This window comes from Caloenas nicobarica, chromosome Z, assembly GCF_036013445.1.
Source record: "Caloenas nicobarica isolate bCalNic1 chromosome Z, bCalNic1.hap1, whole genome shotgun sequence".
In the NCBI taxonomy this organism is placed as follows: Eukaryota; Metazoa; Chordata; class Aves; order Columbiformes; family Columbidae; genus Caloenas; species Caloenas nicobarica.
Window position 1 is genome coordinate 18461667 of NC_088284.1, and position 22834 is coordinate 18484500.

Sequence of the window (22834 nt, forward strand, 5' to 3'; positions counted from 1 at the left end):
GGGGCAGCAGTTTGCGCAACAGATACAGCAACAGAATCCTGAGCTCATAGAGCAACTGAGAAATCATGTCCGGAGCAGATCTTTTAGTGGCAGCACTGAAGAGCATTCCTGACTTACAGAAGGCATGTGAATTGGAATGGTATATAACCCCAAAATGCATAACCATAGTTAGTAGCAAAAGCACCATTGTAACTCTTCTGCTTGAATAGAAGACAGAAAATTCTTTGTGCGTGTTTGCAAACAAGAATAAATCTGTTAAACAGATCTATTGCACATAACTCAGAACATATCATTTATGTATAGTTAACTCCTCTCAAAATTAATACACTAAATAGGTGGTTTATTAAAATCTCTTTAAGTACAAGTAATTTTCAGTATGTGCATTAGATTGATCTCCAGGGCTATTGAGTGGGGAGTTTTGCAGTGGGCTGATCTTGCATAACAGCTTGATTCTAACATCCTAGTGTAAAAGGCACAGTATTCTTATGCTGAAAATCATTATGGCTGTACTCCTTGTCAAATATTGAAACAACAGGCCCATCTGATGTGCCCTTTTATAATGAGCATAAATCAGTGGTGGAGTATAGAGTGTACTTAAAACTAATGATTATAAAATCTGTTTCCTTTAAGCCTGCGGGAGGGGCTGTTGTTAGTAACATGAAATAATACTCAACTTCATTGGGCAGGAGGGAGGGAGATGATCGCATTTGAAGGAGTACCACAAATTGTAGAGAAAGAGAAGACACTAATCCCAAGTAGGACAATACACATAAACCAAAATGGAACTTGGCTTGGGAAAGAGTATTAAGAAGTTTTAGGCTTTTCTACTGCCATGTATACCCTCAAATCATGATGGTAGCCCTGGAGGTCAGCATTATGGCACTATTTCCCTAGGCATGGCAAACTGTATTACATTCTGTATGTATGCAGTGTTTAACATAAGCTTAAAATTCTTAACTGTAATAAGTTGAAACTGATCCTGTGACTGTACAAATAACTAGTGCTGAAAATTTATCAGAAAAGTAACTGCCTTAGAACAATTCTCTTTCTATTCTTGTGTGCTAAATCACTGGCTTAAATAAGGAAATCTTTTTTGTTTCATTACACATACCTATTTTAAGTGATGGTTATATGGCCAAGTTAAAGATTTTTCCACTCTGGTATTTCTTTTCCTATCCTGGCTTTTCTTGCTGAGTTGATCTTACTCTTTCAAAGAGACCACTACTTTTCTGTATTTTTATTATGTTACCTTTTTTTATTCTGCGTAGTGTTCACACTGCTTTCTGGTACAAGGCACATTTGTTTTTACTCCAAGGAGGTTCTCAACACTTGCACTTTTTTCTTGGTTTATCAAAACTAATTTGAGGAGCTTGCTTTGGTTCCTAAGACAAGGTGACCTCTCCCGGCCAGTTAGACTGGAGAAGGTATGTGGAGAAGTAACAATAGACTACCAAATGGAGAAACACATAGGAACTCCTGGACCTCCGACATGATAGCTGATTCATCTTGTGGTCAAAAAAGAGCACCTCAGGTAGAAACAATTGCAAAAATTTGGGGATAACTCATGTACTTGACTCTAACAAATGCTAGTTGTGCATCTATTTTATTAGTCTTCCCCTACCAAAAAGCGGGGGCAAGGTTGGAGGAATACAGCTGGATCAAGGAAAAATGAAAACTGAAGAAAACACAGAAAGAGAAAATCTGTATTACCATCTGTTGAATAAAGACATAAAGCTTAACAGAGCAACTTAAACAACTTTAAGACATTTCATAATTTATTCAACAGAGCTTGCCTATACACAGCGTTAAAATACTTTCAAAAATTCTCTATGTAAGTTGATGTAGCTGCCTTTTTGAGGCTGTAGAGATACTTAAGCTTTACATTAAATACATTTCCAAGCAACAGCTTCTGACAACATCTGAGGACAAAGAAGAAAATCTTAACAGGCTCTTATTTTTTTTTCAGAGGTAGTTCAGATCCTGAATCTAATCCATTTAGGAGAACTGCTACTTAAGTTCAGTTGCATTTATTAGGACAGGATATGATTTACAAGAAAAATCGATGGAGGCTGTAGGTGGGATACAATTACTGTACTAACATTGCTTGGAGTAGTGTGTTGTGTCAGGAGAGCATTGCTCCTAGCATATCTCCTGTTAAACTTCACGGTTCCTCTTAGTTCTTTTTCATATTTTCAACTGCTCAAAATGAGCTTTACTAACTTTGATAAGGGGAACCAATAAATCCAGAGTAGACTGGACGGCACTGCAATCTCTCACACTCGATTTATCCTTACTTTGTGACAGCAATCTTCAAGCGGTCAGTTGCTCTTCTACTTTAAGATGAAAAGAGTGTGAAGACCCTCTTGAGAGTTCCTTAAGAACTACAAAATATGGTAATATTCAAAGACTGGCTGTAGAAGCTGTACTGTCAAGTACAAGCCCTATAGCTTACTGGATTTATGGGAGAACTATCCCCAAGGTTAAATGGATGGAAAGCATTGGTTAGTTATCTGAAAACTGCTACTGAAATCAACTTTATAGACTGATAACTTTCATTTCACATGCTACAATATTGTCATGTTTAGGTTTTATTCCGGTACAGATAATATGTAACCAGAGTATTTATTAAAACATTGATGGCGTTAGCTAATCCATTAGGAATGTGCTGCAACTGGCACAATACTTAACTTGTAAACATTCTTTGTTTCGTGTATATTGACAGAAAGGGCTTTATAGCCTAAATAAAAAACAGTGAAACCAATAACAGGAGCTGTCATTACATGCTTTTCCATTGAAATCAGGAACAGAGGGATCATTTATGCTAAAGTCTATTTTGCCTTGAATAGGCTAAATTGTTTCACAGTCATGCAATATATCTTAATCACAGGGTGAGGAAGGAATCTTTTCCTGTGTAGTAACTGCACTTTGTTTTGCACTATAATTTTTCATCCTGCTAGATCAAATGGTAAACCACAAACCCCCTAAATACTGTTTTAATTTAAGGTCAATTGCTGTTTATCATTAACTGAGCAAACAGGCATTTAACACCTTGTTAGTTTTGTATTATCACTGTTCCATCAGCATATAAGTGTGATAATTGTTCGAGAAGAAAATGTTTTGCACTCAAATTGTAAACTCTTGTAACCTACTTGCATGGAAATATATTCTTCTACCTATGCCTGATCATAAAAACACCTAATGAAATATTTGGCTTAGAAATTGTTTCAGTTGAACTTTTCGTTTTGTAACAAGTACAATCATTCATGCATACCGTGAAAGAACTAAGTGTGCAGCTTTGGATTCATACACTGTTGCAAGGCTACAGAAAGTCATACTGGCAAAATGCAACTTGTCTACTATTTCTGTATCTCCTACCTCTTACTAACATATGATTACATCTCCTTCAACTTGTGTCAGTTTAACTTGAAAATAGATTATAAATAAAGTTATTTCCATTTTTTTGTGTGGATAGTTGTTTTTACTGTTTTAATTTGTTGATGTTATCTAGAGTAACAGGCAAATAGCATTCTTTAAAATACCTGTTTATGTTGGTTGCTCTGTATTTTATTAGATGTGCAAGATATAGTTGTGTTTGGGGGTGGTGTTGTTGTTTGTTTTGTTTTGCCCTGTATGGACTCATTCTCTCGATTTAGTAAGCTGGTCCTGAATTTATCCAATATTTTAAGATTGAATTTTATACTTAAAGATTTTATACACAGGAAAGCCTTAAGTAAAATACTGTCAAAACTAAGGTCACCAATATGGTAGCTGAGAAATATGACAAGCCACTGAGTAGAGTTTAGCTAGTGTTAAACCCTTGTGTGACCTTACATATTTCAGCAAAAAATATTTCCATCTTTTGCCAAAAGAAAGCTAGGAAAAAATCCATTTCAGTGCTTAAACAAGTGCTGAATTCTTTCCTGCATATGCTTTGGAGAACTCAATCTAGGGTGGCCATGCAGGGCTTTTCTCCTCATTTTCCTAAAAATCTACTGAAATGCATCTGGCATGGGAAGAATAATTTTCACCACCTCAGTTTAACAATTAAAGTCTGAGTTCTGCCATTTTAGTTTTCAGCTCCCTACTTACTGGGAAGGAACGTGCCTGTTCACAGCATGCCCTGTATTGCAGGCATGCACAACTCTGCAGCTCATGGCAACAGATTTGCTGTATTACTCCTTTCCGAAGACTAAGCCACAACCAGCACATTCGTTGGCTGATACTCCACTTTTCTAGCTGCAGGCACCAGCAGTGCCAGCTGCACTCTCTCATCTCATGCCTTTATCAGGCTCTACTTCTATGGCCATGCATGTATCATGCACATACGCTGCCATACCAGATACCCTCAAGTATTTCCTTTAGGGGTTTGGGTTCTAGGAACTTGTCTGTAAAAGGCCAGTTCCTTCAAACTGAAGCAGTCTCGCCAGAACAATTTTAAAACTGTTTAAATATTTTAAAAAGAATTAAAATAACAAAAATAAGTACAAAATGCTACTATTTTGTATCAGTCTCACCCACCTGCCCCAAGTTTATGCCACACAATTTGCTGGAGTTACACTTTTTTCAAAGGCTTTATTTTCAGTAGACAAAATGCATATGCATGTTTTTATAAGATTACGAACATTCAAAAAATGATCTGAGAAATTAAATTAGCATAGTTACATTTATAGGTATATAGGGATTTGGGTTTGTTTGTACACATTTTAATATGACTTGACTGCAAAAACATCAAGGTTGGTCCAATTAAAAAAAAAAGCCCAGCAGAAACAGAATTTTTTCTTCAGCTTTGTTTGACTTCTGAAGAAACTACACAGACTTGTGCAATATCGTCATACTCATATGTTCTCTTCAAAAACGTGTCTGTAAGTCTTAAGCCGGAGACACTCTAGAAAGGGAAAATATTTGTAAGAGTTGTTATTAGAAAGAATTACTAAGCTTATAATACAGCTACTTTATAACAAAACTATGCTATAAAGACTTACTTGCAATCCCTGCACTGAAGACAACAATGTAAGTGCAAGATGGAGGGATGAACTTGGGTGCAGCTTTCCAAGTTGCCTTCCTGAAACTCCACACCAGTGGATGGAATTGGTATTGCACATTTCTAAAACCAGATCCATAGTCCTTTCACTGCTAGAGGAAATTGAAAAAAGAATAATAAACCTGTGGGCTTTTTCTAAGCATTCAAGGACTGCAGACATGTAAAAGCTTGATTAAGTCATTCAAGTTATTCAGGTTATAATTCAATTATTATTCAGGCACTTACACATAAGGCAACAAGCAAGATTTACTGTGATGCACAGTAGTTCAGTTGCATATGGCTTTGTCTGACACGAGTGTTCATAAAGCTGCTCACACTTTGGATAGAGTACAAGATTTCAATGAGAAGTATCTGCAGACTAGATACATGCTTTAGTCCCTAGCTTCAACTTCTGTTTAAAATTACTTTATTTAAATGTCACTCTTGCAACCCTTTTATAAAAAGTTACTGTAGATCCTACTGTAGACACAAATGAAGTCAAAACATGGAAAAAGACGTACAAAACACTATGGTAACAATGTTCAGCTGGCATCCCAGCAGTAGTGCAGAACCAGCAGTAGAATCACACTGGACAGAAATAGCGTCGTTTATTCTGCTACAATGACTTGTAGTTCTAAAAAATTCTATATATGCACTCATTTTGTTATTAGATGAACTAAAAAGAACTAAGATGATTTGTGATTTAAGTATGGATTATAATCTTAAATGATACTGCAGTCAGTTCCATGGAATTCCACTACAGATTTTTGGCAATCACCTAGTTCAAATAGTATTAACAGGTCATGATGGAAGTTTTTTGTTTTGAGTTTTTAAAAATAATTGTAGTCCAAAAGATGTGTTTCAAGTAATAGACCAGTAGTTTCATGTTGCTGCAACTCACAGTAAAGACCAAGTTTGAGTTGTTTCAGCTGAGAGCATTGAAAAATAAACAAAGACAGCCACAACTTACCCACTCAGGAAAAAGCACAAGAATCACATGACGTCATTACCTGCAATTTGTTATTTTACATGTAATGTCAAAAGGTTCTTCCAAATTTACGGTGTCTGGTATTGTCTCCAAAGAAAGCCTTACATCCCCATAACCAGGAGCCTGAGAAGGTATAAGAATGCATATTCTCACATGCTGGATAGTGAAGTTTTTACTATTCAAGTTTTTGCTTACTGAAACAAGATTAGAATAACGGGAATTTGAAAAAGATTGACTCTTTGTGCTTTTGATTTGTACCCAAATGACAGCGGTGCTCCATCCACTAGTGATGACCACCTTCTTGATAGGTTTAACAATTCATTAGACAAGGATGATCTGTGCAGTTTATTTATAGGAAATTATACACACTTTATTACTAAGTTTTTCAGATAGCTCACATCTCTAAATTTTCAATACCCATATACGATTCCTGAGAATATCAGCTTTCTTCTAAGACACCTGTGTCAGATCACAGATATACTGTAGATAATGTAAGTATAGTTTTCCTGCATAAACCAACTATTATTCCACATTCTAAGAAATACGAGATTGTTCATTCCCCTTGCCATTTCAGTCCTCTAAGCATCTGCCAAAATAATTAACTTCCACCAGTTAGAAAGGCACATGATATGAACACTTGTCAACTATCCATTTCTGTCAGGAGCCGAACACGTTTCAGATGGTCTACTAACAGACCTATGATGAATACCCTAGTTACTACCAACAAGGGCTAGTTCAAGATGGTAACCTGCAGATAAAAGCGTTTAGATTTTCAATCCCCACAGATGGTAGATTGTAAGGAAAAAATGAGAAAAAATTTGTCCTGCCTGGCAAGGCTTCGTTGTGACACATGTTCCAATTCTACTGATAGAAGGATACTACAGTAAAAGTTACATTTACAACTTCATTAAAAGATATTCCTGAAGAGGTCCAGAAAGCCAGTGACTGACAGGCTGGGAACAGGTTTTAGTCATATACAGTTCATCACAGACTGAAGACAGATGACATTTTAGAAAGCATATTAAACTGGACATTAGGAGGAATAACCCCAGGCACCAGTACAGGTTAGGGGTGGACCTGCTGGAAAGCAGCGCTGCAGAGGACTTGGGAGTTCTGGTCAACAACAGGTTGACCATGAGCCAAAAATGTGCCCCTGTGGCCAAGAAGGCCAACGGTATCCTGGGGTGCATCAAGAAGAGTGTGACCAGCAGTTCGATGGAGGTTGTCCTCCCCCTCTACTCTGCCCTGGTGAGGCCACATCTGGAGTTCTGTGTCCAGTTCTGGGTTCCCCAGTTTAAGAAGGACAAGGAATTACTGGAGAGAGTCCAGCGGCAGGCTACAAAGATGATGAGGGGGCTTGGAGCATCTTATGAAACAGAGAGAGCTGGGCCTGTTCAGCCCGGTGATGAGAAGGCTGAGAGGGGATCTCATCAATGTTTATAAATATCTGAAGGGTGGATGTCAAGGGGATGGGACCAGACTCTTTTAAGCAGTGCCCAATGATAGGATGAGGGGCAACGGGCACAGACTGAAGCACAGGAGGTCCCATCTGAATGTAAGGAAAAACTTCTTTACTTGGAGGGTGCCAGAGCACTGGAACAGAGAGGCTGTGGAGCCTCATTCTCTGGAACCATTCGAGACTCGCCTGTACACATTCCTGTGCAATCTACTCTAGTTGTACCTGCTTTAGCAGGTGGGTTGGACTAGATGATCTCCAGAGGTCCCTTCCAGCCCCAACCATTCTGTGATTAGAGTGAGCAAAGGGATGTCAAACTGATGGAGATTTCAGACCAGTCAAGCAACTGAAGTTTGAAACCTTTAACGAAAGTAATTATCCAGTAGTGGAAGAAGGCACACATTTTCAGCTGTATTAGGTGACAGGAAGGAATCTACTGGAAAAATTATACCCAGTTCCCTAAACAACAGGTAGTTTGCCATAAGTTTAGACTCTTAAGAAAACTCATGTTAAGAACCAAACCAAACCAAAACACCTCCTCCCTTCCACACCCCCCAAAACAAAAAACAACAACAATAAAAGCAGTGTTTTACAAAATAAACTAAACAGAAATTGACCAAGTCAAGACAGGATCAGAGTAGATGAGAAGGCCTAAAACAGCACATGCTTACTGGCCTTAACAATGAGATATCTGGAAGAACTGATGGCTAGAGGTAAAGGTCTTACAGAATACCACAAGAAGGAATGTAGTTTTCATCCAAAATGAAATGCTTGCTCAGAGTATAGAATCAAATAGACAATTCCTTGCTTGTGCTACTCAATAATAGTGTTAACTTCAGACTGGTTCTAATCTAGTCCTGCATTGAATGCTTGTGAGCAGGTGGACCACCCTTGGCATACTGTGGACATGCATCTGTCTGGTTTAATGTCACCCAAAACCAATGTAGCTGTGAATTCCAAGACCACTCCACAAAAACCCCTGCATTACAATATATGGGGGTGATCCATGATACTTGTTTCAGAAGTGCGTTCCTGATCTGAACCAAAACAATGACAGAGGGGCACAGTACAGGTAAAATTCTGGTCCTGTGGTAATAGGGCTAGCAAATGAGTTGGGAGGAAAATTACAGAAGGTGAAAGGAGCCTAGAGATGAAATAATCTGATAGCACTTAAAAGATAAGAAGACAAGAGGGAGTTGCACTGCAACTCAAGGAGAAAAAAAAAGCCAAAAATTGTTTGCTGCTTTTCTGAAGACAGTACACAAAATAGCTCATATTTCTCTGTTAATCACTAGCACAAAACAACGATGGATGACTAAAACTAGTCCTGGTGTGTGGAGGTGTGTTAATCACCCCAGTGTTTCTCAAAGTTTCAATAAGAACGGATGCACAGTGAGAGAATACTGATTCAGGGAAGGAAAAAAAAAAATGTCTTTAAAGAGAAATGATAGAAAAGGTCAGCTGAAAATGAGACAGCTTATTAATTAAAAAACAAGCAACAAGTTTCAAAGTAACAGGAGTAACTAAGTTTAGAAAAAAGGGAGTTTCTAATTTGATGGGGCTATACAGATACTTAACATCTCAACTAAAAAAAAAAAAAAAAAAGAGAAGTTTTAGTGACTTAGCTGTGAATTTCTAGGATCCAAGTTCGCTTGCCTAGTTCCAAGTCAATGTGATTTCCCTACAAAATTGCTTGATTTACAAGAAGATGGAGGTGGGACGAAGAGATTGAGGCAGAAACCCACTAGGAAGCTTTGTAAACTCAGACTAAGATTCAGTTGTCAAAGCTTTTTTAATTCTCTCCCACATTACACCATCCTCAATTAAAAAAATACAAGCAAGGTTTAGGCATCAGAGTAGACAGGCTGTGCAGCTAATTTAGCAAGCTAGTAATTACTACTCAAAATTAATAAACAATTGATAAATCAACAAGAATAGAATAGTTTGAATCAAAACTGTGGACAAGAAATGTAAATAGTGTTATCCTATACATAAAAATTGTTACTCAAAGAAGATTAAATGTCTGTATTAATTAGGGAGCAGACTTCTGTGTCAACAGCTGGCATACTTAAAAGAGTTCTTTTGTCAATGCTTTTTTCAGTTTGTTGCCAAATGGCATCCAAGAAGTCAATTTTATTCTAACCAATACTACATAGGTTACTTGATTCTGGCAATTCAGGTGCACAATCCATTAAGTTATGTTTTCCAGTGCTGTGAAAAAAGAAAGAGGCATGTTATGTGCCAAAAACCAAATCCTCAAGAAAACAAAAAGTGTTGCCATTCACATGTCCAAAAGGAACATGAATGCTTTTGTTCAGATACAGTCTCTTGGAATAGTGTTTTTTCCACACTTCACTGACTAAATGTATTAAATAACTTTCTCAAATATATTTAGAAACATGTGAATTCAGAATGAAGACCACAAAGTAAGCAGCTTGAACTTTTCCTTCAAGTCATTATTAAATTGTTCATTGAGTTGCCTTAAAAATGGACGCTGAGTCAAACTGATGCTTAAGTTAAACTTACCATTCTTTGGAGCTGGCTGGTTTGTAGCCTTCCTCGTTCACCCAGATTAGTTTTCCATACAATGTCTAGTTTACCAATCACTGTTACACCTTTTATTACTCCAGCTTTCTCTGCAAATTCTTGCTTTGGTTTTAGGCAGTATAAATATTGACGTGTATCCATAGGTTGTAAATAAGTTCTTGAGCCGAAAGTAGACTCACTGAAAGAAAAAAGCATTGGGTCTTAATTTCAACAGTTATTTTTAAGAAGACTTAAGAACCCGACCTTTTTTCCCAGCCATCACCAGTCTTACTCTGTGTGTGTGTATTTTATTCCTGGCAAGACACAGAATATTTTTGTGTTTTCACAACAGAAGACAATTCTAGAATTTATGTAGTACCAAGGACCCAAGCGAAAAAAAGGAACCATCTGAGCCAGAGAGAAGTGAGGTGGAAATCCACTTTCCTACATTATAAATTATTATCTGGCATTTTAGCATTTAAACAATGCAGGGAATTTTACTTCTGCTATTTGGTTCCCTCACAGTAAATCTCAGTGTCATAAGCCTAAGATTCCCACTCAGGACAAGAACCATTACAGCGGCTGCAAACTCTTTGTAAGAACAATGTTCCGCTACACTGCAGCTGAACCATTCCACAGGCAAGGAGAAGACAGAATTTTCACTTCAGCCTCCACTGCGGAGCACTCAAACATCACCTCCTCCAAAAACTAAAGCAACTGCAAAGCACAAACAGCCCAAGTTAACTCCTACCCAGATATCACAAGCTCTTGTATCCACAACAGTTTACTGAACACAGTAGACAAGTCTTCTGGTATTTGGCATTTTACTAATTGACACTAAATGACATTCGTTTCAACATGGCAAATTTTTCTCTTCTAATATCCTATAATGGCGTTCCACTGATTCGCCCTGACTGCTGCTTTGCTAGATCATGATTAGAACAACTGAACGCAGTTACCATTCTACTAGAAGGAAGCAAGGACAAGTCAGATGGGTCCTGTAAGGCTAAATATGTATACACAGATCAAGTCAGAACCAGATGTGGGCTGAATTTTATATATGAGATACTGAAGAAATAGTATGCTTTCACGTTACCATGTGATCCCTGTTATCAATTATTTGAGGCTTAAGCTGGGTATTTCTCTACTAGGTAGAATTACAAAGTTTTAAGAATAGTTTCTATAAAAAGAAAACTGCAACAGCTTTTCCAGCCGAATACATAACAGGAATTTGATCTTTTTAACCAACCAAAGAAGTACAGTCCTTCCGTTACAGACAACTCACTAACTGTAATGATTATATCTCATGAAATTGTAATACAATTTCAAACATCCAAAATCTGAACATACCTTTCCCCTGCTGTGTCAACTGTGTTCAGTTCTGCAACGTTATACATCATAGATGGCTCTAAAGAAACCTTCTCCATAAACATTGGAGAGGTAGTGATATTCTGAATCTGAGCTTCCAGAAACACTTCATCTGTCTGAAAAAGAAAAAAAGTGCAATTTCATGAAAATGTGATTAGTGCTATTAAAAAGAGTAGACAGTCCTATTGTTAAAAAAAAAATAAAGTCACATGTGTTTAGTTCATGCCTGCAAATCAAACTAAAGTAATTAATGCAAGAAAAACCTTAATCCCAGTAACAACAGGAGCAAAAGTGTTAGTCAACAGATATCTCGCCAAACAATGGATGTGGGATAATTTTGCTATATTCTGGCTATTGCTTATTTGTAATGCATCAGATCACCAGTTCCCAAGGCTTTTGTCAAATCAATAGCAACTCAAGTTTTAACCACGTTATTAAAAAAGTAAAAATATAATAAACGGTAAGGAATTGCAGTGCACAACAACATGCCATGCCAGATTACTAGTGCATCAAGCTGTATAAAAAAATTAAAATGTGTGTGGCTTTCTTTAACTGAAGTAAAATAGTTCAGGTACATGCTCTGAGATTTTATGATTATTCTGAAACATTTATGTACTGGCTAAAAAGAAAAACCAGGCTCCTCTCTCACTCATCTGCATCATGCCAATGGTTACCAATACTATGTGCATCCAACAGTTTAACTGGTGCGCTTCCTTCAAAACATCCTGAAAGATGTGTCTGTTTAATGCCTGAAGATGGTACATAGGGACCAATTTTACAGACTGTTAAACTACAGAAGGTGAAAAAACATGGATCTAGAGGTGGTTTTGCCTCATTGCTTCTGTGGAATCGCAGACCAGTGAGGTCACTTTGCAGATCTAAAAATCTCAGGAGAGGATAATTATGGAAGGCTCAGTCTACTAGAGATACAAGCTCCTGGAGAAGGGAAAAACAAATCAAGGAAGTACCAATTAAAAAAAAAAAAAAAAGGTGTGTGTGTACCAAATCTGCATTTACAAGAGAGTTACTGATTCAGGCAGCTGGACTTGATGGTCATTGCAGATCCCTTCTGACTGAAATACTCTATTCTATAAGTTAAGTATGAAGCAGTTTAGATATTTTGTTATGACAAATTTTTTAAAAAATAAGTATTTTTACAGGGAAGATGGAAGAAAGCTTACAGTTTCTTTTTAATCAGTGTAAATAATTGACTTCATTATACAAATGGAGTCCTGCTTGTAAATTACAAAATAAAAGGGGGACAAAATAGTAAAAATATTTTTAGTCTCAAAAGGCATTGTGTTAGAAGGAGAAATACAGAAGGGTACTGGAACTACTTGTTGTGCCTTAATAAACATGTTAAACATAAACCAGATTACAGTATATACATAGTAACAAAAACTGTGCAAGCTCCACAATTTATGGACAGACCTTAGACTTGCAGAAGGAGCTGGAAATAACCCCAACTAAAACACAGCTCTCTGTACTACTCCTACCACCTGACTGTCACTTAAATTGATACTGTTTATATCCCATAAATCCATTGCTCAAAGTGTCCATTTACCCAAATTTTAGTTGTTTTCAATGCAGCAACCATAGGCAGAAATTTAGAAAAAGCTAATTTGAAAGTGAAAAGAAAAAAACAAGCAGCATAATGAAAAAGCAAGTTAGTTCTGTGTTATTCCTAAGTTGGTTTAATATCACTTTGTGTTTGTTGTGGTTTTGTTTGTTTGTTTTTAATATCCTTAAGTACTTCAGAAGAATGCAGTTTATTTTAATACAGGGCACACCTTACAGAGAAATCAGACTGCAGAGGTATCATACTGACTAAGCAACTGTTCCATGCAGTTAAAAGTTGGACAGTGCAGTTTCAGCCAGCAAAAGGAAGGAAGAACATCCAACTGCTGCTTTCTCCTCAAACCCACTGCCTCCACCAACCAGACATGAAAAGTTCTGTCACAGCTCACACAAGCACTGCTATAGTAAAACCTACATTTCTATGGGTCAATAGCAGGAAAATTTTAGCAGGGATTAACTCCCGTTTTCAAATTATGAATCTAGTCAAATTTTAGTGAGGTATTTTATAGGAGACCGCCACAAGCAAGAGTCTGTAATAATAACCTTTCAGTTTTAACAATGGGTATTAAAGAAAGAGCTAACCATTTAGGTGCTTAGCTGCACATTTGAAGATGAGAAAACATCAGTTCATGATATGCAGAACAAACATTGCTTTTCCATTATGTTTTTAAAAGAATGTCAACAACAAGCACAGAGACAAATAGGCAATTAAAAAAGCATATATATTTATAAAAAAATAAATAAAAATTACCACAGAACTGAGGTCACTCTAATGGGAAAATAAAAAAAGAACACATTAGAGAAATTAGGGTTAAATGTTAAAGAAAAAGGAGGCTAACTTTCAAACAAAATGCATTTCTGCATTTTTTTGCACCATCTAAACAAGATAGCATTAGTAAGACAGAAACATAAATAAAAATGGATGCAAACAAAGATGACAACTACATTTCTAGTAAGTTATAGCTAGTATGTTTACATGGTTTACTAGCTTTGCTTAAGAACCAATCCAAAGTAGAGCCTAAGGTACACAAGTCACAGATATGATATGGCAGAACAAACTAACCCCCAAAAAAGAGTTAGTTTTGAGCAAGGTTAAAGTTTGTCCTGAATTTAAATCCATGTAATGGGTTGTATATAAAATGGAAAAACAGTCCTTGTCATTTTGCAGACAATTTGAAGTATCCACATATATAAGGTCTCAAAAATAATGTGGTAATGTGTTCTAGCAAAGCTACACTACTGCAGCTTGTAACAAAATTTAGCATAACATAATTAGGAAGAACTCTTTTTTGAATATCCATTTTTCAAAAAACCCATCTTTAGTTGCAAGCATTGTTTTCTTAAATGTCTGTATATTTGTCTCCCTATGCATGTTTGCAGGAACATAACCTTTTACAGAGCCTCTTCCAAGTCACACCAGGGTCAGTGAGAGTCTTTCTATAGGCCGAGGTGGGTAATTCACCCTCAGGATTTCAGCAGGTTAGGGTGACAGGGCATGCATTGTATGCACAAATGTTGGTGATCAACTTGATTTGATTACTACTGCAATACGAGCAACAAGCAAGAAAATTAAGATTCAGCATCATTCCTTGCCTTAGAAAAAATTAAATTATGGATTAAAATTTCTAGTAGAAAATAATTTTAGTGACAGACTTCATTAACAGATAGCATCACATCTGTACTATTAATGGTAACAGTTTAACTGGTTAGTGAACCTTTAAAGACCTTTAGTTAACTAATAACTGACACATACTGACTTTTTTTCTCCCTTGCTCCCAAGGATAACATTCTTTCTTAATACTCAGGATTAAGGCCTTGGTGCTTTGACAGCAATGTAGTATCACATACAACATCTAACCAAAGACTAATTTCTAGATTTTTAAATTTTATTTAGCTTCTGTGGTCACACCACATAGTAGCACTTTATATACTTTCAGAAATTAAATATGAATGGTACTATATCAGTTTGCTAGGCAAATGAAAATTGCTCCGTTAGTACCATCCAAAATATTATTATTTTTTTCTGTCAATCATATGGATACTATGGTAATGGCAGTTGCATAAACTCCTGAACAGGAACAACAAAAGGCATCAGAGCAGGCGTTAAAAACCTTTACGGGGGAAAAAAACTCAAAACCAAAAAAATCACAAGTACCAGCTGAGACACCAAAGCTTCTCATAGATCTTTATGATGAGAAACTAGTGGCTAACTTAGGAATGGAGGTTATGAAGTCCCTTATCAAGGCCAGCCAGTAAAACAATTTTGTAAGAAAAGAATATTTTTTACTTATGCCAAAAGTTTGCTGAGAATTTACCTTAAAGAGGTTTTATTTCCATTTGTTACGAAGTGTTTCAGCACAAAATTTACATATGAAGTACAGAGAGACAGCAACATTGAAGATATCTGTCCCTCTTTCCCCTACCACATATTTTCTACCTGAAATAATAATATCATCTATGCACAAAACAGAGGTTTATTTTGTCCCAGAGGAATTACCTAGTTTCTTAGGATTATTTTTGTTCTTAAATCACACCACAAGACACTTCCAGACATTCCCATTTATGGGTAACACCAATTCTATAAAGCACTCTACCAGTGGTATGTGCTTATATTCCAACCCTACTCATGTATCTCACACCTGGTCAACTTAAGGACTGAAGCTTGTGGCCTAGATACATGTACCAAGATATTTTTAGGACTTTTTTTTCTTCTGTACTATGGTATTTAAATTGCTTATGACCTATGCCTTGATTTGTCCTACATGCTATATATTAAATGTGTCATAATTTACATGTTATTCATTCACAGCAGACATTAAATCTTTGTGGAAAGTTTCCTGTGTAACTCTGAAAAAGACAGAGCTTTGCATCTGTAGTCCTAATTTGTGGAGCAGAAATTCTTATCTGTTATTTCTCCCTTCTGTTTTCTCTATTGATACTGTCAGGAAGGGAAAGAAATATACCTTTCACATCTCTGCAAGCATCAGTCTGCATTTCATACAAACAATACAGAATACGATGCTCACAAAATTCAGCTACTTGCTCCCTGTCACAAAACAGGTAAGTGACAATGATGGAAACAAATGTCCTAACTCCCTATGTAATGAGATATTGTTGAAGTTTATACACTACAACAGACCTATATAATACATATATCCACAGCATATATACGAGCATATACGAGCAATAACTGAAAGCGTTTGAGTTCATGGGGAAGCAGAAAATATGCAAAATTGACAGTCATTTGCATTAACGTCCTGATATCTGCCTTAGTTACCACCTCTTTTCACTCTTCATCAAAAGTATATCTATTTTTAAACTAAATGATATAAACCCATCTCCTGTTTTTTTCTCTTTAGAACTGATCATCTTTCTCAGAAACACGTGTACTTAAGAAGCTCTTTGAGTTTAAGCTAACCACCTATGGTGAAGTAATAAACCCAGGACACAAAACCAAACCCAAATACACACAGTTCTCACTTACCTCAGCATTGTAGAATTTAGTCTTCACATCTAGTGGTTTAAGAACCTGAATGAAATGGAAAAAAAAACAGATTGGCAATTGGTTTTTCAGACAACTTCAACAGAAACCATTTATAAGCACTAAGATCTTTACTGAAGTCTTATTCTTCTTTTTGATCTTACACAGGACAGGTGCCTGATGGAATATATGATACAATCAATGCGGCTAAAACCTCACAATTCAGAGTATATACTCATTGCTTCTTATCTGCACCCTTGACTACTTTGCTACTAAGCAGCTTTCTCAGATTGAAAACAAATACTTCTCCATATAAACAATGGCCTCTTATGAAACCAGACAAATCCAGTGCACTAAGTAGATTTACGTCTTTAAAATAACGTTACATCCATCTTGTATCCTGAAGTGGTCTTCACTTGCTTTCAAGAGTGAGCAAGAATCATGTAATATTTACAAGTCCCTCAGTATTCTGCAGCAAACAAAAGTTGCTGAGGGCTTCTCTAAAAATAAATGAAAGAGAGAACTATTCATGTGATTAGCTTAAGCAATAAACCATTACTAGGCTTCACTTCCTTTTTGAAAATGCAACTGTTACAAGAAACAAAAAAGCCAAAAAGTAATTTTAATTGCATGAATTTCAATCAGCAAGATAAAACAATTTGATGATATGGAAGGTGGTAATAAAGTGTTGGTTCTTAAGTGCTTGAATTTTATGCATAAAGCCACTACAGTTAACACTTCCAGATATGAAATGGATATACACTGATGTAACTGAAATAATATTCTGTTATACTTTTAAGGAAACATATTTAAATTATCTTGCTGGAGACATCTATTTCTCTCTATACAGAGAAACTTTTCCTTTGTTTAAGTAAGTGTACTGCATCCTGAGAGACCACTAAAGGTCCAAGTTGTGAACAAATTTTTTAACGCTGAAGAATTCAAGATTTAAAACTAGTCTTCACAGAGATTTTTGCATTGTAGCAGGCATAATGTTCAAATCTTTCAAATAATCATAACTCTCTAACCAGGAAAAAAGTCAGAATATTAATTTAGGTGTTGGTTGAGTGTTTTCTTCCACCAAATATTTTGCTTCAGTGAGCTTCTTATTAATCTCCCTAAATGCTGATGTTTTCTCTCTCTTTCTGATAGAGAATGTCTTTCAAATGATTCCAGTAAATTTTAAGTGGAATTCTAGTAAACATCAAATAATTATTTTAAGGTTTACAAGCCACTTGCCAAAGCCAAACAACCACCAAACCCTAGAAAGAACCATTCCTTCTCCATATAAGCATAATGGTGCTAATTAATCAGGAAAAGCTTTGGGGAAAAAAGGCACTACTTATTATTAAACTACATATATAGGTTGAAAAAGACGCTGTTTAAAACCAACTGTAACATGAATTCAACTGAAAAGATCCTAGAAAACATAACTGAAAAAGCTGGAAATGTCCAAGAGAAAATTTTTCTTTTTTGTTGTAAAATAGAAGGTGGCATCTCAATCACTAGCAGCCATCAACTGTCATTGTAAAGACATTGTTCAGTTTTCTGTACTATTTCTTTTAGTTTGTTCTCAGATTTTTAGCTGTTGTCTCCATGTCAAATTTAATAACTAACAAGCAAAATTGCTCAGTGAAGTGCTTTTCTGATAATGAATCAGAGAGTCTTTACAGAATGGTGTTAAAGCGTATTATACTTTTGAGAAGCTCTTATGCTTCCTCTTTTGAAGAAACAGCTTCAAATTTGAGAGACAGCTGGCCTTAGCTATTTTTACATTAAAGTTGCCTGTATTGGATTCAGTTAAAAACCACAGAAATTACAATATGCCTGCAGACCCCTGAAAAATGTGCACAAATACATCTTCCATATCAAATCTGAAGGAGACAAATCCACATCTTAAATGAGGTAGGGAATGGAGAGAGGATGAGAAGTGGAAGCCTGCAGATGCTTATGTTAGTGACCTGAGAAAGCGTGGTGGGGGCAGAAGGGAAGAATACTGAACTCCTGGGGGACAAGGAATGGAGAAATTGAAAGGGAAGCAGTTTCACAAGGGGAGCAAGGCAAAACACACAAAGTTGAAAAATCAGCTTCAATAAACGTGAAGAAACATTGCAGAGTTTCTGGGTTCAGAGGAGAGTATAATATGAAAATGGATAAGGAATGATTTTCCCTAGGATTGTCTGGAAACAGCTGCCATTTCAGAACACACAAGTACTAACAGTACTCGCATGTTCTTTGTCAGTAGCACATGGAAATTTAGCCTTCTAAAGACTGAAATTATTTTTTCTGAAGTATCTAGATGCAAAGTTTGAAGCAATGTTTTTTATCACTTTTCAAAGTCAAACAGATTTTTAGTACTTAAAAGTGCTTTTGGAGTATAAAATATTTTAAAATGGTTTTCCAGATTCACCCATTTATTAAGAGTAGAGTACTTTGTGCGATACCTGAAATTTGAAGAACTTTCTGAAGTACATCTTCTCTCCTGTCTGTGTAGTGTAACTTACTGCACAAACTAAGCTGAAAGAAACAATTTTAAAAAATTATTTTGAATGACTTAAAATGTTGTGCTTACATTTAATCACAGAAAAATTTAAAACCTTACATGTGTGTTCCTATCTCCTTTACTTCATGATGGATCACATCATCAATGCAACAGTCAGGTTTAAGTTCTGCCACTGCAGCGCTAGAAGCTGAAAGGTTGAGGCGCTGAGAACTTGTCTGAAGGTCAGCCTGGGGACAGAAAAATAAAGCATTGGCTAGAACTGCAGCTGCTTAAAGCAATCTAAAGAAAAATAACTTATGTTATAAAGTACTAGGTTTCACTGAACATTTTGTACCCTGCATGGTTTCATACATATAACTAAGATATGTTAAGATGATGTGATACATGTCAAAGCTAAAGACAAGTTCTAAATATATATATAAACAGCCCAAGCCTTTAACATGCAGCTCATAAAATCTCTATCTACTTTTCACATCGAGTTCCACAATGACTTCTGGAATTTCTATTCTTAACATATTTGTTAAACAGAAAATGCAAAAAAAAGATGCACTAGAAAAGAATGCATTTGAAATATAAGCAAAATACAAGTCAATGAATGCTTTACAGAGACTTGCTTTGATGACCTCATTAAAAGTGCAAGTAAGTAAATATAACTCAAATTTTTTAGCTATGGAAGTTTTGCTACACTGGTTCTCCAGAGAAGCTTTATAACACACCATTTTTTTTAACCCAATCCTAGTTTTTCATTTTAATCTTCAAAAATTTTGATCATAACTTCTAGTTTTACAACTTATTGTTTACAGTTTCCAGGTATATTTTCTAGACTGGAAAAACTGACAGGTGTTTCCTCAAGTCTATATATTAGCATTAAACATAAAAGATATTGTCAGAAAACATACTCAACATATTTTATTTTTTTATAAATCCAGCAAGTAGATTTATCTTCACATACCTTCACCAGTATGTCCTTGACAACTTGATTACTGTCATTGTGTACACTAATGTAACTGGAAAAGGTCTCTCCCAGAAATATATTTCTGTGTTTAAAAAATATATGTGTATGTTTAGTAAGTTATTTTTAAAAATACAGAATATTTCACTGAAACTTCTTTAAGTTCTATTTAGAATATATGTATACACACACATCACACACGTGTTTTCCAGATGCAATCCTAACTTACACTGGCAATTTCAAACCCATACTTTCAAATGTCATCCTTCTAAGAGAAACAACTTTGAAAGAGAACAAACAAATCAGAATTATTTCTAGACAAAAATCTGAGAAGAAATGGCTTACAGTACCCACAAAAAATCACTGTAGTAAACTAGTGCAAGATGTGATTTATAGTAATGCATTACATTAAAAATTCAGCTACAGCTGCAAATTCCTTTCAACTTTCAATCCTTATTACATTCAGAGTCAGGCTACAGACAAAGATCACCAGGCAGCACACATTTCTATAGGGTGTCACATTATATATCAAGCGATGGATTATTTTTAAAATGATTGAACATCTCAGTGCATAACAATGAAAAGTAAATGAAAGAAGATTAATAAACACAGTATCAGGAAATTAATCCTAAACCTTACATATTATAGTTATACTTATTCATTCTTACCCAAAATTTTGAGGCAAAGTCAGCATTTCTCCTAGCATCAAAGTTTCTGCTCCCTTTACAGTAGAAGGATCATCTTTCATGAGCTGGTTAAACAGATTACCTGTAGAAATATCAAATTGCTAATATCTAAATATTTGCTAAGTCTAAAGCTTTGTCTACATTTGAAGTTATGACACTTAATCACTTATTTAGACATAATCTATTTTAGACATCCTTACTTTACAAGCAACTTGTTAAGGGATGAAATACATATCTATGGGCCTGCCTATACATTGTAACTTACTTTCAGGCACTTTGTGTCCAATAAATCGTTCAGTATACATACTGGATGGCACAATTCCAAAGGCACCGCACAAATTAACATCAAACTTTAAGTGAAATTCCGCCCGAGTAAAGCACATTACATAACAGAACTAAACAACACAACTCCCTTCTTGCTTGCTTTGTATTTCCACAAAATCCTCGTTTCATTATCTTTCCTTTGCCTCTTTCTTATCCTGGACTTCTAGACTGCAACTCTTACTGGGGAACAACCCAGGGACTTCCAATTTATGACTGTACACCACGCATAACACAATTCAAAATCAGTGGTTCTTGCATAATGATTTTCCAGAGAACATTCACATATTGGTTCTAGATACCAGGGCATTTTCTCCAGTTAAAGAAGACAGTAACACCAAACTTTCTACAATTACATGTCTCTCACAACCACCTTCTATCGTGTGTTAATTGCTTGGACTTTGAGCTGATATGACTGCAGTATCATCACCAAGCTTTCAAAGCTGTAGGTCAAGCACTGTAGAGCGCACCTTGGTATTTTGCTATAGCTACCAACAAACATAAAATAGATTGCTGTTTCAGATTACTGTCTATGGGAGGTCATAAGACTCCTCTGATATCTAAGTCTCAGATGCTCACATTTCTTAAACCTGGTAATACATACATAATAATCTGTCAGTAGAAAATACATACCTGGCAAATCTCTTTCTTCACAAGTCACCGGAATATTAGTGAATAAAGTAGGTTTGGTTAGCCTCATCACTGCAAAAATCAGAAAATAAAGCATAGATCAATGAAACAAGTATTTTTAAATTTCTTTTTTTTTAAGTATAATTTTGTCTTGTTCTTCCACCAAAAACCCCCGCAACCACTAAACCTTAGCCTGAAAAAGGGTAACACCTTTTTGGATCACCTAATCTTTTTTCAATATAACAAATTCCATGCTAATCTGAGATCCAAGAGCACTGGTGATGCTATTGCCCCCTCCTGCTTTATTCCCCTGATGCACTAACATCTACTGCTTTCAATCTTATGTGCTGAAGGTCTTACACCTGTTACAGTGTTAAGTGCTTTGTGAACTTCAGAAGGAGTGTACCAGTTTCATTTTTCTGGTGGACTACTCTAGGCTAAGTGCCTGTCCTGTGATCCTGGTTGCGCTAGAATGGGACATGACGACTAGTACGGACCCTTTCAGGCAAACTCCAGGCTATGAAAATTTACCCTTATCTTCAAAACACACACAAGATAGAGTCACCAGTCTAAAAGCCTAAATTATTTATACAACTGTTTTTTCTTTTAGTCACAGAGTTTAAACTGAAACCAGAAAAAAAAATCACAAAACTTCAGGAACACACAAAAACCTGTTTTATCAATACTGACAAAATAAAAATAATGGAGATCGTGCTATTAAAAAATCTCTACTTCAAGAAAGAGGTATTTTCAAAGGCTATTTTAACTCAGAATATTCAAAATTACATTATTTTTATTTGTAGTACAGATTTAAGATATTGTTTCTTAAAACAATTCCTCCCTCTTCATACAAAACAATGGCCCTAATCTTGCATATAGCTTCTCATGAAAGCATGCACATGAAACAATGTTCACCATTTGTAACCATAGGCATTGACCTGAATATGTGAAGATCACTGATTTACTTTTCTTTGAAACTCAACAAACATAAACCCATATAAAATATAATTTCTGAAAACTAAAACTAAAATTATTTCTCTAGACTGCAACCAGTTAATCAACATCCTTGCACTGATATATGTGTTATGCTTTTATCTTTATTGTACTTTTGTAAATCTTAAATGTCTGGTCAGCATTCACTATTTCCAGTTGTGTAAAACATTCAATTATTTCTATATACATTTGGGTGTAGTGGACTGTATTGGTTCACAAGAACTTAAACTACCATACAGCAGACCTATGCAAGTTAACATCAGCTAAAACAAATCTGTTTTCACATTAAAAGGGTGATACATTCTCTTTCTTATGGTGTAAAGTTGAAAAAC

At 35.8% G+C, this 22834-nt stretch overlaps 2 protein-coding genes across 9 annotated transcripts in view; one reads left to right on the forward strand and one right to left on the reverse strand.

Moving 5' to 3' along the window:
* SGTB (small glutamine rich tetratricopeptide repeat co-chaperone beta) overlaps nt 1–16814 on the forward strand; it is a 38251-nt gene extending 21437 nt beyond the window's left edge. For 2 of the 5 annotated variants that reach the window (XM_065655662.1, XM_065655664.1), the window contains exons 11-12: nt 15882–15996; nt 16586–16814. In XM_065655662.1, coding sequence (XP_065511734.1) covers nt 15882–15996; nt 16586–16678 — 208 coding nt within the window. In that variant the 3' untranslated portion in view covers nt 16679–16814. Of the gene's footprint in view, nt 3468–15881; nt 15997–16295; nt 16411–16585 lie in introns of those variants that run through there. The other 3 variants (XM_065655666.1, XM_065655667.1, XM_065655665.1) reach the window with 2 other exon arrangements.
* Nucleotides 2518–22834, reverse strand: part of TRAPPC13 (trafficking protein particle complex subunit 13) — a 27464-nt gene continuing 7147 nt past the window's right edge. Inside the window, exons 2-13 of one of the 4 annotated variants that reach the window (XM_065655659.1) lie at nt 21513–21581; nt 20541–20640; nt 19873–19957; nt 19020–19147; nt 18862–18934; nt 16421–16465; nt 13688–13705; nt 11341–11474; nt 9991–10189; nt 6031–6131; nt 4983–5130; nt 2518–4885 (exon numbers count right to left, since the gene is read on the reverse strand). In XM_065655659.1, the coding sequence (XP_065511731.1) occupies nt 4781–4885; nt 4983–5130; nt 6031–6131; nt 9991–10189; nt 11341–11474; nt 13688–13705; nt 16421–16465; nt 18862–18934; nt 19020–19147; nt 19873–19957; nt 20541–20640; nt 21513–21581 (1205 nt within the window). In that variant the 3' untranslated portion in view covers nt 2518–4780. Of the gene's footprint in view, nt 4886–4982; nt 5134–6030; nt 6132–9990; nt 10190–11340; nt 11475–13687; nt 13706–16420; nt 16466–18861; nt 18935–19019; nt 19148–19872; nt 19958–20540; nt 20641–21512; nt 21582–22834 lie in introns of all 4 variants that reach the window. The other 3 variants (XM_065655658.1, XM_065655661.1, XM_065655660.1) reach the window with 3 other exon arrangements.